At 48.0% G+C, this 17,903-nt stretch overlaps 1 protein-coding gene across 1 annotated transcript; it reads right to left on the bottom strand.

Moving 5' to 3' along the window:
* Positions 1-6,033: 6,033 nt before the first annotated feature.
* On the bottom strand, positions 6,034-9,798 carry ATP6V1G1 (ATPase H+ transporting V1 subunit G1). The gene is made up of 3 exons (XM_075772181.1): positions 9,660-9,798; positions 8,234-8,334; positions 6,034-6,812 (listed from the first exon to the last, which is right to left on the bottom strand). The coding sequence occupies exons 1-3, from the start codon at positions 9,739-9,741 to the stop codon at positions 6,639-6,641; spliced, it is 357 nt and encodes a 118-aa protein (XP_075628296.1). The 5' UTR covers positions 9,742-9,798; the 3' UTR covers positions 6,034-6,638.
* Positions 9,799-17,903: the final 8,105 nt, after the last annotated feature.

Raw genomic sequence — 17,903 nt, forward strand, 5'->3', positions numbered from 1 at the left:
ATACAAACGAGAGTTAAGGCAGCTTGAGGTTTGCCTTGAGCTTTGTTCACTGGTATCTGTGAAGAAGCAAGTCCTGACTTAACATAAACCCACGGCAAAGCTATTTGCAAAATCTCTCTCTCTCACTTCACTTGCTCTTTGCCTATTTTCTAATTCCCAGTCTTACCTCTCTGATAATTAAGTGATGAGCTCCCACTGCAGCCTTCTCACATGGGGACACTTTCACCCCACCGCCAAAGGAGACCTCACCCTTCCTTCCAACACGATGAAACCAGCTGCCAGGGCCACAGTTACTAAGGGACAAAGCCCATCCGCACAACCCCAGGACATGGGGACAGAGGACTCGAGCGGTGGTGACGCTGGAGCCTCCGCAGCCCCTCAACTGTTCTGCGAAAAAGCACTTCTAAACTAAATGTTTCCCATTTCGAATGAAGGTGATTACTTCTTCTAGCCTCAGTGAATCTGGTGAAAAATTAAACTTCTGTCGTCTTTTAAACAAACTCTAATTTATTTCGAGACTTGTCGATTCTGTGATGGATGCTCTAGACTAAATAATCCCTTACCTCCCCATCTTCGTTGCTCTGAGCTGCATTTGCCAGACCTGCCCGGGCCCTTCGATGCTCTATTCAAACGATAACTCATTCTCACCTCTTTCAAAGCTCAGCGTCCAAACAGGACACAGAGACCTCACCACATTCATGAGCGTAACAACTCCTTCTCACCTCCATCTTACCTATCACTGTGCTGTACAGCGGTGACTTCATTTCAAAAACAACACATTTGCTGAATCTGGGGGAGTTCACCCTCATTTTCACAATTTCTGCAGTGCTGTGCAGCTGGTTATTGATTACTTGGGTTTTGTGTATTTGATTTCACCTTTCTTAGTTCAGAGTTACGCTTCTCTTCAGGGAGTCTCATGCTATTGGTTTCAGATCATTTCTCCCATTTATCAAGATAATTTTGAATTGTAATTCAGTCCTCTGTACTGTTGTATCTCTTCCCAGCCTGCTGCCCTGGATATATATTATAGCTGTACTCCCTATGCCATTATGCTGCATTAATGAATATATTACAGGGAACCTGATTCCAGGAAAAAAAATCTGCATTTGAAGTGCTTTCCCAGACGAACAGTAGCCACCGATACCTCCTGTCCTCTGGGATAACCTCATCCTCCGTCACGTTCTCAACACCATTTCTTAGATCACTCTTCACTACCTGAAGTCCCACCCAGACGTATACTCATTAGCCTGCTTTTTCCTATACTGACTCCCAAAATCATATTTCCTCTATATATTTACTACATGATTACTACACTTTTTTTGCAATATTTGAAACACTGATAACGCAACTGTTATTCCTGCTTTATTTGCGGTAGTCTGCGTGCGATTGCAGTTTCTCCCCACATAAGTCTTGTTTGTGGCTGCAGCGGTGAGCAGCAGCCAACACGGGCAGATCTCATTTGCTTTTGATGAAACTGCATTTTCAGTGGATAACTGTTCCTTTTTTTTTTTTTTTTCCCCATTGAGCCTTAATTAGGAGAACATAGCTGTTGAAAGCCTTGTCTTGCCCTTCCCCTCTTCCTGCACACAAAGTCTTTTTCACAGACTCTGGGTTGTGTTTTGGGTTGGGTTTTTTTTGTCAAACAGCTCAGCAAAGCTGACAGATTGACAGTCATTAAATACAAAAACTTCATTTCACAATATCCTTAAATTACATAGTTCAAATGAAAAATGACACTTGCTTAAGGCATAAAATGTGGTTCTTGGGGTTTTTTCCCCTACTTCTGCCTTTTCCTATGAAGACTTAAAGTATTATTCTTTTTATTATGGTAATGTAAAACCTCTTTCTTGCATCTCAAATTAAAATAGGGAAAGCTTGCTATGTGCCTTGGATAATGATTCAGCTATTGATCCAGCAGATGCTTTATTAGATTATTTTGAGACAGCCAAATGTAATTTAATACCTATTTATTTTCTATTCCTATGCCAGTCTGAGATACAATCTTTTCTCCATGAAATTAGTACTTTCTCCTTTCAACCTCAAAGAAAGATTACGCTATGCTCCTTTCTTGCATTAGTTTGGGAAGCTTTTTCAACAAAACATTGATCTTGAGGGTTCTCAATAGTCTTTTTTACTTTTAATACTCTGAAGCCAAAACCTCAGCTGGGATCAGTGGGTTCTAGGCTTGTCTTTCATTATGCATTAATGCAAGAACTAGTGATGTCAGATAAAAGGGAAAGATTCCAAATGAGGACAATCAAGACAAAAAAGGAAAAATGAGCAGGTTTCATACAGGCAGAGAGAAGGAAGAGGAATGGCATTCCTTTCACATAGTTCCAGTTGTGGATACCAGTGACAAGTGGCGTTCCCCTGGGGCCAGGATTGGGACAGCGCTGTTTAACATCTTTGTCGGTGGCGTGGATGGTGGGATCAGGTGCCTACAGTCCCTGAAGGGGCCTACAGTCAAGATGGTGAGGGACTGGTTACCAGGGAGTGTAGTGACAGGACAAGGGGAATGGCCTGAAGCTGCAGGAGGGGAGATGGAGATGAGATGTGAGGCAGAAATTCTTCTCTGTGAGGGTGGTGAGGCCTTGGCACAGGGTGCCCAGAGAAGCTGTGGCTGCCCCTGGCTCCCTGGCAGTGTTCAAGGCCAGGTTGGATGGGGCTTTGGGCAACCTGGGCTAGTGGAGGGTGTCCCTGCCCGTGGCAGGGGTGGCACTGGGTGGGCTGTGAGGTCCCTTCCAACCCAAACCAGCCTGTGATGCTATGACTGGTCCGTACAAGGCACATTGACATGACCATCTAGCAGCCAGCCTGTCCCCAGAAGGCAGAACGAGGAACGGCTCGTGCACCTTCAGCAGCACCGAGAAAATTCAGGGTCCTCTCTCACGGTTCTGAAACTGTCCCAATCAAACTGCCTGGGGACCTTCTAATAAAGCACGGGCAGCCAAAATTGCTCCCCTCTTAATGAAAGCACTCTCTAACTCCTTTATTTCTCTGTTTGGACCCTGGAAAGGGAGGAAGGGACAAGGGCAGGGGGATCTCTAGAGGGGAAAATTACTTTATCTGAAACAAACAAACAAAATTTTGCAAGTTAAGTATCACACAAAATGCTCCTAGAAAAGTAATTAAATGGTGACTGTTCTCATGCCACAGGAAGCACCACGAACCAAACGCTGGAAGAAGCACGCTCCCCCACCGTTCCACACTGTCCGAATGAATCTTCCGGCAGCGGTGCTGCCTTGCCCTCTGCCCGATGTCTGCAGCCCCTCGCTGGGTCCCCCAGGCTGTGAATGACCAGGAGGGACCTCCCCGTCATCACTGCACGCAGCACGTTTCATCCCTCCTGATCATCGCTACACCTTTCTCTCATGCTTTTGGATTTAACGGCAGCAAACGCACAGGGAACCAAACCCATAGTGGCTCTGAACTGCCCCAAAATAATATCAAGCATTGTTAGAGCAGAGGTGGCGGACCTGAGCGGGATCGGGGGCTTTGATTTCCCCTCTGCATCCCCAAGGGGTGCTGAGCTCTTTAATCGCTCTTTAACAACAGGCGTCGGCGAGGAGATGCCGACCTTCAGACCGAACAGCACAAGCTAAGCGGGGAGCAAGCTCTGTCAACACAGACGTGCCTTAAAAATGGAACTCTGGCTTCAAGCAGCACAAATCCATGTCCTAATTGTACCTCGTAGTGCACGTTAAGCCGTCCAGATGACACTCATATTCTGGTGTTAATAAGCCATTTGTCCATCTGGTGCTCATACAGATGACACACCTTCTCAAGGGTGTTTTACAAGTGAAATGTATCAACTCTATAAATATATAGATAATGTACAAACAGAAATTCCACAGAAATCAACTACAAACCCTTGTTGATGAACATAGACGTGACTGGAGCTGAACGGCACCGCGTGAATCCCAACGTGTCTGTGCTGATCCCAGGAAAGCGCGTGCTTGCAGTTTTCACTGGGAAAAGCGAACAGCAGCAGCCACTCAGCTGACATTGCACAAACAAAACAAGACACGAGTGCTGACCACTTCTCACCTCTGTACAGCACCAGGGCTGCGAGTGGGCTGGCAACCGGATGGTATTTCTAGGGGTAAGAGCTCAAATTAAGGGAATCAGACAGGAGGATATGTGCCCAAAGCAGCTTCTGGCCCTTTCTGGGTACAAGAGCAAGCTATGGCTCGTGTACACGGGAGGACGCGGACAGACCAGCAGCAAGGAGACTTCAGAGACAGATTTGTACTAGCAGCTGGGGCAGGTTTTACTCCAATTAATCAAACTTGTAGCAGAAAGTTTAGAAAAAGCAGATTTCAGAGGCAAGAAGCCACATGTCCAGCTCCATACCTCTGTCAGCAGAGGACTGTTCCCTGCAGAGTATTCTTCTGGCACAGTCTAGCTTAGGCACGAAGATCGCAGTAGGTGTCCCTTTCCCAAGGCATCACAGTGTAAGATGAGAACCTCAATTTAAAACAAGACGCCCCCACTGCAAAGCAAGCCAGCCTTCCTGGAGAGCAGTAATTGGAAAGACTTTCTTCTGTGCAAAGTTAGAGTCAGGTAATTATCAACATTTAAGTTTCAGGGAAATATTACAGATAAATTTATAATCTTGCAACACATTGTTCTAAAGGGAGAGTCTTCACACCACCTTTTGCCAAGAGGAAATAATCAGGGAAGGGTTTTTCATCTTCTCCTGCCTCTTACCATTTTAGAGAGTAGGGATACAAAATCCTCACTAATAAAGGGAAACTGATGAACCAACATAAGAAAGTGGAACATACACTGTATTTTTTTCCAGACAGAGTAGCAGTCTGTTACTGATAAACAAACAGGACGAAATTGCTAATTACAGCCTGGAGCTAGGAGGACTTTTATGAGGAGTTCCATGCTGGAGTTTGAGCACCTGTTCTCAACAGGAAGAAATGTTTCCTCTCCAAAGGACAGACTAGAATTAGCATGGCTGCAACCTTTTATGAGGCCATAGCACCGCTCCAGTCATTAGACCAGACTGATTAAAACTGCTTTGATCCTGTTCCCCTTGTACCAACCTGGCTCGTTCCCCAGCCTGGCACATTTGACTTTGCAGGCGGCTTTTGTTCCAATTTTACAACCCATTTAATAGCTTGAATTCCTAAATAGATCCTTTCAGAACTACAGTACGCTACCATAAAATATGACACCAGGAGACACCGTAGCAGTCTACTCTTTCATTGCCCTGTGTGACTGCAGGCAGACATTCATTCGTTATGACTTATCCATCCTGCTCTCCTCCCTCCCAATCACAATGAAATTCTAGAGGTCCAAGAGGCTTTTCAATGCTACGCAGAGGGTGTGTGGAAATACAGGATGTTCTGAGGAACAGCATCAAGGCTTCTCACTTCGATTCCCAACTGCATGACTCTTGGGGCTGATCAGGTACATGCTCATCGAGGTCTCTCTTCTGCAGAAAGTCTTAAATGGAACCCAACAAAACAGCAAAGCTACATTTAATATTCTTCTGGTGAGAGAGGGCGAGGAAGGAACTGTTGAAGTGTGAAACCTCTTGATGTATTTGTGTGTACTTTTGATTCAAGAGCTAGAAAGCGATGCACAGACCACCTCAACACACTCATTTCACACTGTTCCTGGGTACAGCAGGATGCTGCAGGATACAGTATGACCTTGGTATAAACAAGCAGTGACCGGTACCTGACAACAGGAAGGATAATTACTGCCCAGCACCTGGCTATCAAACTATTTTAGTGAATTGGCAACATTTTATTTTCCCTAACGGTCAGAAGAACATTTGTTCCTGAAGGTTTTTGGAATGATCTGGCAGGTAAACCGCATCAGACAGGAGCCAAGAGGAGGAGCCCTGTGATGGGTTTTTAACTTACATGCTGCGACCTTCAGACATTTGCTGTATCTCTTACTCTTTCTTTTATCAATACTTGATATTCATTCTTCAGAGTCCAGACTCCCACGCAACACAGTGAGACCTCTCAGTATTCTCAGAACAAGTTAGCAGGAACAAGACTGACTAGAGACTTTGGAATTAAGTAACTGTTTTTACTTTCAAGTGTCATAGTGCCAGACTCGTAACTCAAGCTAACAGCAGAATATACAGAGAATATTCAATACAGAGAAACTCAAGCACCTGAAAATGATCGGCCAGCACGGCACAGCCAGAGAATTCTTCTTAAAAGGTTTGACCCCTATACAAAGGTTAACACCACACCGAAAAATGCATTTTGGTCAACATGAATACAGTTGCACAGGTCTAACAAGTACTGACACCAACTCTCCGTTTAAACCTGGCCAGCATCTCTTTATTCTTCCTACTTCTCAGAGGAACACCTCTCACTAACTACTATCCAGATAAAAAGGGAGCATTAATGATGTGCCAACTTGAATATATATTTAATAACTTAGCACAGATTTGAGACATGGCCATTTAATGTTTGAATAAGCTCTGAATTTGTGTCAAGAGAGAAACTAACAGAACTCCAACAAGATATTGATGACCTACAACTCACTGAAATAATTTAACACATTTACAAGAACTGTTAAGGTATGGCTAAGAGCTGTACATTCCACCTGAAGCTCAGACATTACTACCAGCATTTCCAGTATGCTTATTCCTTCTTCCACTACTACCCATTGATGCGGTAATTCACATGGATTTCAGGTTTGATGTCACACACTAGTGACAACAGCTGCGAGAGGACCACCTCGCGGTTCTTCTGGAAGTTCTGCTGGATCACGCTCATCTTTTCCTGGGTCTCTTTCTCAACTTCAGTGGTGCAGCTCCCATGAGATCCAAGTGCCTACACATAGCAAAGGAAAGAGAAAGCTGATGTGGGACTAGTTTGATGAAGAAAACACTAGGCCTAGTATTTTATTATTCTGGACTGTCTCAGTGCATCTCAACCATTAATCTTTGCTGAGGGAAGAACTACATTTCAAGAAAAAAAAAGTTCTGTTGGATTCGCTGCTCGGATTTCCAACTAAACTTGCCCCAATTTTATATTTCATCCACAGCCTGTGTCTTTTATCCTCTCTTATTCTTTATCAGTTTAGAGCATGAGCTTCTAAAGAATGTCTGAAATAAAGGTCCTGCTGTACTGGCAACTGGAACTGGGAAGCCCTGAGCACTACTGTACTAGATAGTTTAAGAAAATTAACACCCATGATTTAGTTTAAGCACAGTCTTCACATCATCCCATTGCTTCTACCCTTGGAGAACTTCTATGAACATCTCTGCCTTCCTAACAGGACGGTGGGCCACACGATACACACAGCAAGCAGTCTCTCAGAGCTTACAAGGTCCTTCTTGGCCCATCATCAAGGGCAGAGAGAGCAAATTCCCATTGTAAGTGTGGGGGGAAAAAAGGCACAGAAAAAATATGCTGAAGGAGAGTAGCACCATGGGACTCAAATTCAAAGAGCTTCTCTCTCTGGAGAGGGATAAATAAAACAGAACCAGATGGCAGGCAGTGAGGTCCACTTTAATAGCCTAGAATGGCCTGATATCATACGCCTAGGGAACCAAGCTAACAAGTGATTGTAAAAAATTAATCTTGACCTACTGACACAAAGGCTATTATGCAGGAGAACAGAGGAGGTGGAATTGTGCTAACCAGAAGATGGACAGAGGGCTGCCAGCTCATTTTCTGAAGATTTCAGAACTGACAGGGGCAGCCAGGCAGCGGAAACAACCGTGGCTAGTGAAGGGCCTCAGTTCTGTGCCTTTTGGGAATACCCCTTTTTGCTCAGAAGGAAAGGAAAACACACCCTTTGCGACACAGCAGGCAACACTGCTAAGCAGAATACAAGCCTTACAACTGCTTCAGCAAGAGAGCGGCATCTACGAGGCGAGTGGTTTCCATCACACTAGCACCATAAAACCTGCTTGTCACAGGAGGAATGAGCTTGGTCTTTTTTTTGACACTGCTGCATCCACCAGGCTTTAAGCGGCTGCCACCCATCCAGGCACCAGCCAGCACATAAGCTTATTAAGCCAATTTACTGTCAGTCAGTAGTTCTGGCTGTTGAGATGCAATACACAACGTTCTGATTCACTTCCACTGGTTTTTCCGTGACACGTGGCTGTGCCTCAGAGGAAGGCAGTTAGGGAAGTGCTCCTCAAGCAACACATCCCACGCCGAGGGCTGCTCTCAGAGCAAGTAACCCCAAGCGCAGGCTCAGGGGCTAGGTAAGTAAACAGGGAATGATCTAGAAAACAAACCGCTGCTTCCTTGGCTTTGAACTCCTTCTCCCTCTGCAGGCGGTACTGCTCAATCTCTGCCTGGGCTTCTTCTTTTGCCTGCTTCAGCCTCCGATTCTTTCCTGTTTCCAAAGGACATACCACATGAAATAAAGAGAGAAAGCATTGAGAATGTATTTCCCCACACCTCTCCAGCTACCTGATGCAAAACAATCACTGTAGCATTTGCTACTGCAGCAGGTCCTTCCGTAGGAGGCATCAGCAGGGCACCACGCACCCTCGCGGCCCCTCCAGCTGCGTGGTGTTAGCCCACCTCAGGAGCACGAGGCCGCTCTGCATGCCACCAAACCATAGCCAAGCTCACCACGCAACAAGCTCCCACCAGCAAGAACTGGAGAGGTTCTCCAAGCCATGGCTGCATTAGGCAACCTGCAGCTCTGGCCTTGTTCATGTGAGTGTGCAACACCCCTGAGTGATCCCAAGGACAACAGCAGAAAGCACATTAAGTCTTAGTTTTGCCTCAGGCCAGTTGTGCAATTGAGGAAAAAACCAACTACTGCATCAACTTCCCCTCCAAGGTTATCATCATTAGAATGAGCTACAACAAATTACTTCTCACAAAACAGTGGGGGGTAGAATCACAACACAGCGCAGTTTCATTGAAAAAAATTAATGAAATGCTCAAAGCACAAAAATTTGTAAAGGTGGGGAGCTTTGTAACCAGCATTTCTCTCGCTTAACAGGAAAAGCTAACTTGGCTCCTCAAGGAGTTCTCTGAGCTCTACAAAATGTCTAACCTCCAACATGGAAACTCACTGTTTTCATCAAGAAAAAAAAAAAAAAAAGAAAGAATTTAAAGGTAGGAAAGATGCAGACAAGCACAAGCATCCCCCAACCAAAGACCCTGCTGCCACGAAGGACAGGGGTTCGATGGGGGCCTCCCAGGGATCAGTCGCACCGGGCCAGGAGCCACCGAGCTCCTCCGAGACCCGCACAGGCCCCTCCAGCCACCGGCACGACGGGCCCCCAGCGCTGCCAGGGAGCGCCCAACATCCCCGCCGATGCCCTCACGCAGGAGGCAGCTTTCCGGAGGCGCGGACCACCGCCGCGCTCCCAGGCAGCCCCCCCGCACCCACCGCCGCCCCGCGGGGCCCACAGCGCTGCCGGCGCCGCTCACGGTCCCCGGGCCAGGCGGGCACCGCACCCCCAGCTCTGCCGGGCGGCCCATCAGCCTTCTCCCACCGACCGGGCCTCCGTGTCCCGGCGGCAGCTCCGCGCTCGGCGGGGCCACACCAGCAGCTCCCCCTCTCCCCCGAGGCGGCCGGGCCCGAGAGGCCTGAGGCGGCCAGCGGTGCCCGGTCTGGCCTAGCCAGGCCTCGGGCCCCTGCAGCGGCCCGCAGGCCGCGCACCGCCCCCCCGCAGCGGGGCAGGACCGGGCTGTACTCACGCTTGCGGGCCTCGGCCACCTTCTCGGCGGCGCGTTTCTCGGCCTGCAGCAGCTGCTGGATGCCCTGCGACTGGCTCGCCATGGCGGCACCTCCCTCACCGCCCCGCCGGCCCCGCCAACGTCACTGCGTCTGGCCAGGCCCCGCCCCGGACCCGCCTCCTCCGCCCCGGACCCGCCCACTCCCGGCTCCTCCGTGTGCGGGGCCGGCGGGTCCCCGGCCCGTAGGGAACGGCCCCGGCAGCCGGTGGAGCCCGGAGGTGATGCCCGAGGTGCTTTGCATTGGTTTCTCCAGTGCTTGCGTTTCCCCCGGCCAGAAAATAGGTTGAAAAGCTGAAGGGAGCCTCCCTTAAAACCCTCCGGGAAGGCAGTGATGGAATTTATTTGTCTTTGGGTTTATTTATGCCATTTTTAAAATCATTGGCCTTGCAGCAAACCCAGAACGCACATTGCCCTTAGCACCAGGCTCCCCCACGGGAAGCTTTGGTCCCGTGTGGGCAGGAGCATCTCCTCCCCGCTGCGCTGGACGTGGGGCCTCAGCCCCGAGTCCGGAGGAGCTCCCCGATGCCCAGGGGAATTCCTCATCACCCAGGACCCACTTCTCTGGGGGCTCCAGGGCACCCAGGCCCCTCTTCTTCAAACACTTACTTCACCCCAGACCCACCCAGCCAAACCCCGCTCCAGCCCAACCCTTGGCCGTCACATCCCCGGGGATGATTCAAACCCCTGAACGCGGCTCCCCCGACACTTTTGGAGCATAAATTACAATTATCTCCACAGACAAAGCGTCAGAGCCGTGACAGTGACTCACATCGCTGCAGGGAGGAACGGCGGGCTGCTGGTACGCTGCTTCTGTCCCCGCTGAGGGAAGGAACAGGAGACTATGAATCAAATGTGTATTTATAGTGCGAATAAGAGTTACAAGTGTTTGGCAGGGTGACCTTCGTCTGCGCCCAGCGATTAACTAAATGAGCTTAGCGGGCCTGTCCATCGCGCATTATACTCGATTCAGTAAAAGAAAGATAAAAGGAAAGACGAGGAGAAGAGCTGTGATAGTAAATCTGGGTTTTGAAGCAAGCCTGGGAACCGGTGGTTTGTGCACGGGGAGCGGGAACAGCCGCTGGGTGCAAAGGGGTGACAGGCGTCCGCCGCGGCACCGGCCGCTCCCGTCGGGCACGGGTCTGTGCTGGCAGAAGGGAAACCCAGCAAATCTGACCCTAAGTCACCTGCCACAAACAGGGCAGGTTCAGCCGAGGGGACGCAGCTCAGGCACTGCGCCGGTTATCGGTAAGCGCGGAAAGGACAGAAAATGTTCGGATTCAAAATACGCCACAGCAGCTTGAGAGGTGGTGGGGTTCAGCTGGGCCGGATCCAAGCTGTTTTACAAGAGAAATAGCCCAAAAATGGAAGGCATCTCATCTGGCTCCGAGTCTGAGGAGCCCCCTGTCCCCCTCTGAGCTCTGCCAAAGCCACCAAGGCATTAAACTCTCCCACGGACGCCCGCAGCCCTCGGGCGATGCCTCCCTCCCATTCCCATCTACAAACTCACCATCCTCATTAGCTGCTGCCATTTTCTCCGGGGTGTTCATCTGCTGCTAATTAAAGCACTTGAGCTGAACCCACAAATTACCCCGCAGCAGGGTGCTCTGAAGGCGACGCAACGCATGGAGCGGGGTTTGCAGCACAGGGGCCGAAACGGGCTCAGCTCTCCCCTAAAGTCACTGCGGGCACCAGGGTGTTATTTTCCTCCTGGATGATCCCGATTTTCAGACTCGCTGCTTCTGCCTGTAGGATAACGATGATAATGATGCCCTTCTCTGCCCCCAGAAATACCCTGGTTATGATCACACTAAGTTTTCAGACAAAAATCCCTCCCAAAGCACAGCTTCGGGTTGACCAAAAACATTTGATGAGTTTTCGGTGAATTCATTTTGTTGGTTAACAAATGAGGCAAAAAATAGCTTGTATTTAAAACAACCTTTTGTCTGGTTGCATCACTTTTTAGTTTAAGATTGCTCTGAAGCTAATTGGAACCTCATGGTGTGCAGCACATGAAACGCATGTGCATCTAAAAGCTCTTTGATCAACTTTACAATTCACTTAAAATTTTGAAAAATCACTTCTCACTTGTTGCAAAAAAATGTGTTTCTAATTCTCAAACCCGCATTTGCGTAAGAGACCTGCCTGTACAGCTTTAATTCTATCAGCAGTGGATTTATAATTAATTAGCATTACAAGTTCTTCTGAACTTGGCTTTTATTCCCCCAGATTCATTGTACGTGAGCTTGTCGCTCGCTGTTACAGAGAAACCGGCTATTGCTGAAACTGATGCCAGCATCCCGTTATTTGTCCAGCGCTGATTTCTTAATACTGTAAACTTGACTAACCCTAAATTTCATGTACCTCACATTCAACAAAGACTGGAGGAAGAACATCTCTGGCAGACTGAGGCTAGTCCTGCTCTCTCCCATGGGAAAATAAACTGCTAAAATGTTTCTGGCACAAAACTACTTCCCCTTGTGCTGCTCTGCCAGGGCTGGGGAATAACTCGGAGCACGTGAACCCTGCCCGCTCTCTGCCTTCCCCTCACCCTGCCGAGACTCCCGTCTCTCTGGTTATACATGAAGACATTTAAGCAACATGAAGAGTTTAGTATTTTAGAAATATCATCTCCGTATCTGCAGTCTGTTGGGATCTGAACGTCCCGATGCCCGAGGAGCAAGGAGGAGTGCTGGGCCAGGGGAGGGCTCGGGGCTCACGTGCCAGCTCTTGCCAGCAAGGGAAGAGCATCCTGCAGAGCCTGAAGGAAATAAAAGCATTTTATTTTTCGTTGGCTGTTTCTGCAGATCACATTAATGAAAGTGAAACTAAGCATGTTTCTTATTTTCTTTTTTTTTTCCCCCAAAAAAAGTTTGTTGGGTTTTTTTTCTTGCAGGTATTAAAGACTGATTTTTATTCTGGAGTGGTGTCTTTTGTCTTTCCTGCTTTTGTTCTAAACTGGGTCATAACTCCATGCATGTGTTACACTGGTTTCTGAAATATCAGAAGATGTTTCTGGAATCAGGAAGGAAAAAAAAAATACAGTTTTCCTTTGTTTTTCTTTTAGTTTCCAAGCACAGAAAACATGTGCCATGTCTTATGATCCTGCAGTCATTAAGGATTCCAAGACACATTTCATAAAAATGAGATTTTAACATAGTGTCTGGCTTCGTTCCAGATCAGGTAATTACATTTTTCCTCTCTAAATTCCCCTGCACTTTCAATTGGATACGTTATTATTCTCCATTCCCCAACTTAAACTGTTATGCTGTGCAATTGTCTACTCTTTTAACAAGGTTTTGTGTTGACCGCCTAGGTACCAAACTGGTTTCTCTCCTCCGAGGTTTAATTCATTAACACAAATCACTTTGAGGCATTGAGATGATGCAGCTGTTGGTTGTTGATAAATGATCATTGGTTGATCGTTAAAAGACTGCTGATGAATAATTATTAAAATTCATAGTTTGGAGGGATAATTTAAAGCCATAAACTGAGCATTAGAAATCTAAGCACAACATAGCAGTAAAAATTACGTACCAAAATCAACAAAACCTTCAAGTGCACACGTCAGGACCCCTTGACTGTACCTGACCTACACCGAGAATTTGGCCCAAATATCCCACAATCAGAATGAATCTTTCATTTTTCATTTAGACTTTCTTTATGATCCAGGGCAACTTAAAGCCCAGAGTAACCCGATTACAGTGATGGAATTACACCAGAAGAATGGACTTATGTTTATATTGTAAAAATTGATTATTTTTTTTTTTAAGCAGTTCAAGAACCCATACTTCTGGTGTCAACTCTTATTATCTTTCTTTGGGAAAAAAACACGCTGCTTTGGGGTGCTGCTAGGCTTGTTCCAATGGTTTGCTTGGAGGCTCCCCGAGCTTCACCGACCGAGCAGGGTACTCGCCCCGATTACCCTCTCCCACAGCCACATCTTCATCGCACCAAGCTGTGCCACAGCCCCCTCTCTGCTGGTCTCCCAGCTGATGAGCGCGTTCCCCCAGCACTAACCAGCTGCTTTTGGAGCTTGGGTCCAAGGACCAGGTGACGGTGGTGCCACCAGGCCATAGCACAGCCTTGCTGCAAGGCACCAGCGTGTGTAGGGCCCCATCCTTGGTACCCAGCACAAACCCACCCTTGCCTCATCACGTATAGCAACAAACTGAGAGCTCAGTTTCACATAAATCAGGATCTTTTCATGAGGAAGGGAAGCTGGCAACTCTGTTTATGTATTCTTCTGTTGTGATGAAATGTCAGTAGACCTTATTAATTCCTCACGTACCAAAAGAAATCTCCATTCACATTTCCTTGACGTCTACTGGTGTCCATTCGTAATCAGAGGTCGAGTGTCCTTTGCAAGGGATGTGCCTGGAAACTTTAATCCGTTGTGCGATGAGTGACTGAACGCTCTCCATGGGGCTGTTGCCTCCGAGTTACCAACTGCAGGTGCGTCCAACGTTTGTGAAGCCACTGGGGTCCCAGCATCAGGGAGCACGACCACGTGGCTGTCATGGACTCAGCCACATCCATGCAGCACACAGGACTGGACTGGGATTTTAGATACGACTGCAGAACAAAGCAGGTCCCCTTTAGTAAGCTACTTATTAAACACTACTAAGTAGCTTCTCCTGGAATGGGTAGCACCGAAGCTTTGACTGCTGAAGGCAGCTATAGTCTTCCTCAGCTTCTGCAGGAACAAGAGCATTGCTCCTGCTCCACTGGGAAGAAACACACAGTCCAAAATTGTTTTCCCTACTGTAAAGGATCTCTTGGATTTTCAGTTCAGCTTTCTCTGCCCCAAATCACTGAGTAATGCCATTGTGTACCACAGTACCTCCACTGCTTTCAGGTGGCTGAATTTCAGTGATGGGTGAAATAATCCCTGCACATGTAGATTGTTTGGTGCTTTGAGAGATGTTTGAATAAGCGACACACCGCAGTATAAAACTCATTATCAATATTGCTTGGAAATATCAAAAATGTCTGAGGCCTCAGTTTAATTTGGATGCTTATTGTAGGCTCTAGAGAAATGGAAAAGTGTGACAATAAAAACACACTGCAGCTGCGATGCCAACCAGCTTCAAGCAGTGGTGGAGAGCTGGTGTAGTTCTAGGCCACGAGGGAAGAAGATGTGGGCGCAGGGGGATCCTTCTCAAACACTTGTTCAGACAAAAGCGATGCTGGAAAGATTCCGAGTGACAGCGTCTGGGGCTCTAGCAAATATCCTGCTTGCCTCTGGGGCCCGATGAGATGTATAACAAGAGATGCTGATGTGCAGGTTCCTCACGGGACTGCTCATGTCAGTCAGCTACAGGACTCCTGCCTGCTAAACGAAGCAGATTTTCTCCATAAAGAGTCAGTGGAGCAATGGACCCTTCAACCAAATGCTCCAAATCGCCCTCAGGAAGGGGGGAACTTTCCTCAGTCCCAGCTCAAAGTTTGGAGCCTGAAGTCAGACAAAAACCAGCTCCTCCAGTAAGGTTTTTCAGAGGTATATAAGCACTTACGCATGCAGATAACTACCTAGTGGAACTAATTTGTTTACAACATTCACAGAAAAAATCTCAATAACCAATTTCTATATTTAGTCTAAATGCATTTGAAAAATCTGAGCTCTATATCCCTGTGCTTACTGGCCCCATCCACTCATGAGGGGCTATGGGAAGAGGCCAGAAACAAACTGACAGCCAGCACGACCCCCCTGCGGTCCTGTGTTTCTGCCAAAGACCCAAAGGCTGCTGGTCTGCTTTGGCAATGTTGTGTACCCATTTCTGACTCTTAATTATCAAAGGCACAGTTCCTCGCAGAATCAAGTCTACCCAGTTTACCTGAAATACCCTCTTGTTCTCTTGCTGCTCTTCCCTCCCCAGATCAAAACCCTACTCCATCCCACTTGTTTCCATTGCGATTTGCCAGACAGCTCTTAGCTGCAGGGAAAAAGAAAAAAATCAATCTATTTTTCCACCACCTCATCCATCAGCTTCATGCTTCACCCAGCATCAAGCCTTCTGTTGCCAAGATGAGTTCTCCAGCAGCTGGCCACCACCGAGCAAGCCCAAGGCCATTTGGTTTGCTGTGTCAGAGCCACTAGCGCAGAGGCTGAAATCATCCGCCCGATTGTGTTACGGGCAGGGGAGATGAGTTTGGGCTCTGTGTAATGAAATCGCAGTTCAGTAGGTTTCAGGACATTAATAGTGTGATTAACCCGAAACAACCACAGTAACAAATTGATTATCAAGAACAATAAATCATCTTACACATATAGGTAGCCTGGAGGTTTTTTTGCATTGGAAAGCCGTGAAAGTCTACCAAAACAACCTCCAGCACAGAGCAAGACCCAGCGAAGGCCAGACAGCACTGATTAAACTATTTTGGAAATGCAGAAGAGAAAGGAGGAGAAGGCTGCTGGCTTTTACATCTTTAATATTGGGACAGAAGTAATTAACAGCTTGCACCCTACTCTCCTGCCCCTCCCCACCCCTATCTACTGGCCAGTCCTTTTCAAAAGTCTTTGGGACTGACCTTACGGGGCCTGGAGCCAGGACAAGATGTGGCTGCTCTGGGCATGAAGAACACGGGCAGGAGCGTGGCTGCTCCAGCACTGAGCAATCCAGAGCCTGCGAGATGCACTGAGCTGCTGAGAGATGGGCTGGGCCCCCGCATCCCAAACCCTGCACTCTCTGGATTTACTCACGCAGTTTTTCACGCACAGCCCTTTGAACACTGACTCCGGGCTATTGCTAAAGGCTCAACCCAGGTGAATCCTGCTGTCTTCCCACCAGCAGTAACAGGATTCCAGCGAGGCTCACTGTGCTGCAGTGTTTGAAGAACCTTAAAGCATCAGAGACCCAAATCTCAGTCAATGTAAGCCACAGCTAGAAAGCGAACTCTCATTTCCTTTGAGGCACAAGTGAATAACTCCTGTGCATGGAATATATGTCATCTGCTCACATCTCCTGATCCAGAGAGGAAACACTGAGTGAGCCCCGAGAAGGGCTCTGCTCGCACACATGGAGGATGAGTTATTGTCTTGCCTTGGTGATTGCACCTTTTGTCCGGAGAGGTTCATTAACCATCTGCTGTTGCATTGCAGTGCACATATCCACATCCAAGGAGCCGGAGGTGAGCGTGGCTAAGGGAACAAGGATGTGCCTCTCAGCCTCTGACACAGGCCATTTATAACATCAAGGAACACTTCAGGTGATAATTTGCAAACACCATACACAGGAACAGCGGCAGAGGAAAAGCCATTTGGCTTGGGGTTAGCAGCCAGAGTCCTCTGCTGCACCCAGTCCCTACGCACGTGCCAGGAGGCAGCAGCAGGGCTTACGCTACACCGGTCCCAGGGCAGACCAGGGCTTATTTCCCTTCCAGGCATCTCCTGGGTACTCTCAAGCATACTTCAACTGTAGCACCTGTGTGGGAGGGTGCTCAGGTGTTGTAACTCAGAACCCCCCGTCCATGTCCCTTCCATCAACTCTGATCTGCACTGGGAAACAGATAACAGACCTCTTCACAGCCCTTCTGCCCTGGCAGGCTCTCCAGCGCACAAGGAGTTACGCGGCTGCTCTGCGCTCCTTGTACCGAGGCTATGAGTTGAGCAGGAGTCTTCATATAGACAGATGGGACAAGAAATGCCAACTGCTGCCGTTAATAAGTCAAAGCAAGTCCAGCCATACAATTCAAATTGCTGGGGCACAGCTCACTGCTTTAATCTGAGAATAATTTACAGCCAGTGACAAAAATTAGATCCAAGCCAAGGAGATGGCTAAGGGACTGAGCCAGGGTACGTTGGTACCATGCTGTCTGTTGACCTGTATTGATATTGGCATCAGAGGAGAGACAGCCTGTGACCCTTTGGGCTTTGAGACCCATTGGAAACTGCAGCAAGGCTCCCACGCACCGCACCCCTTACCTCCTTCCTCCCAGGAGGAGAGTTTTATAGACACATTTCTGGGCCAGGAAGAATCCAGAAAGAAATTTGGTATATGGAACCTGTTGCACATTGCAGTGGTGGTGGAGTCAGGACATGGAAAGACTGAGATGGCAGGTGAGAGAACTTGTCCTCTTCCAGCCTTGGCAGCAATGGTCCCAGAGAGGTGAGGCTCGCCTCTGGAAGAAGGACCAATCACTCCTTCCCGTAGCATGTTTAGCAGAAGAGCTTCCAGTTCCTTAATCATTCAGCTCTGCTGCCATCCC

This window comes from Balearica regulorum, chromosome 20 (genome assembly GCF_011004875.1).
Source record: "Balearica regulorum gibbericeps isolate bBalReg1 chromosome 20, bBalReg1.pri, whole genome shotgun sequence".
Lineage (NCBI taxonomy): Eukaryota > Metazoa > Chordata > Aves > Gruiformes > Gruidae > Balearica > Balearica regulorum.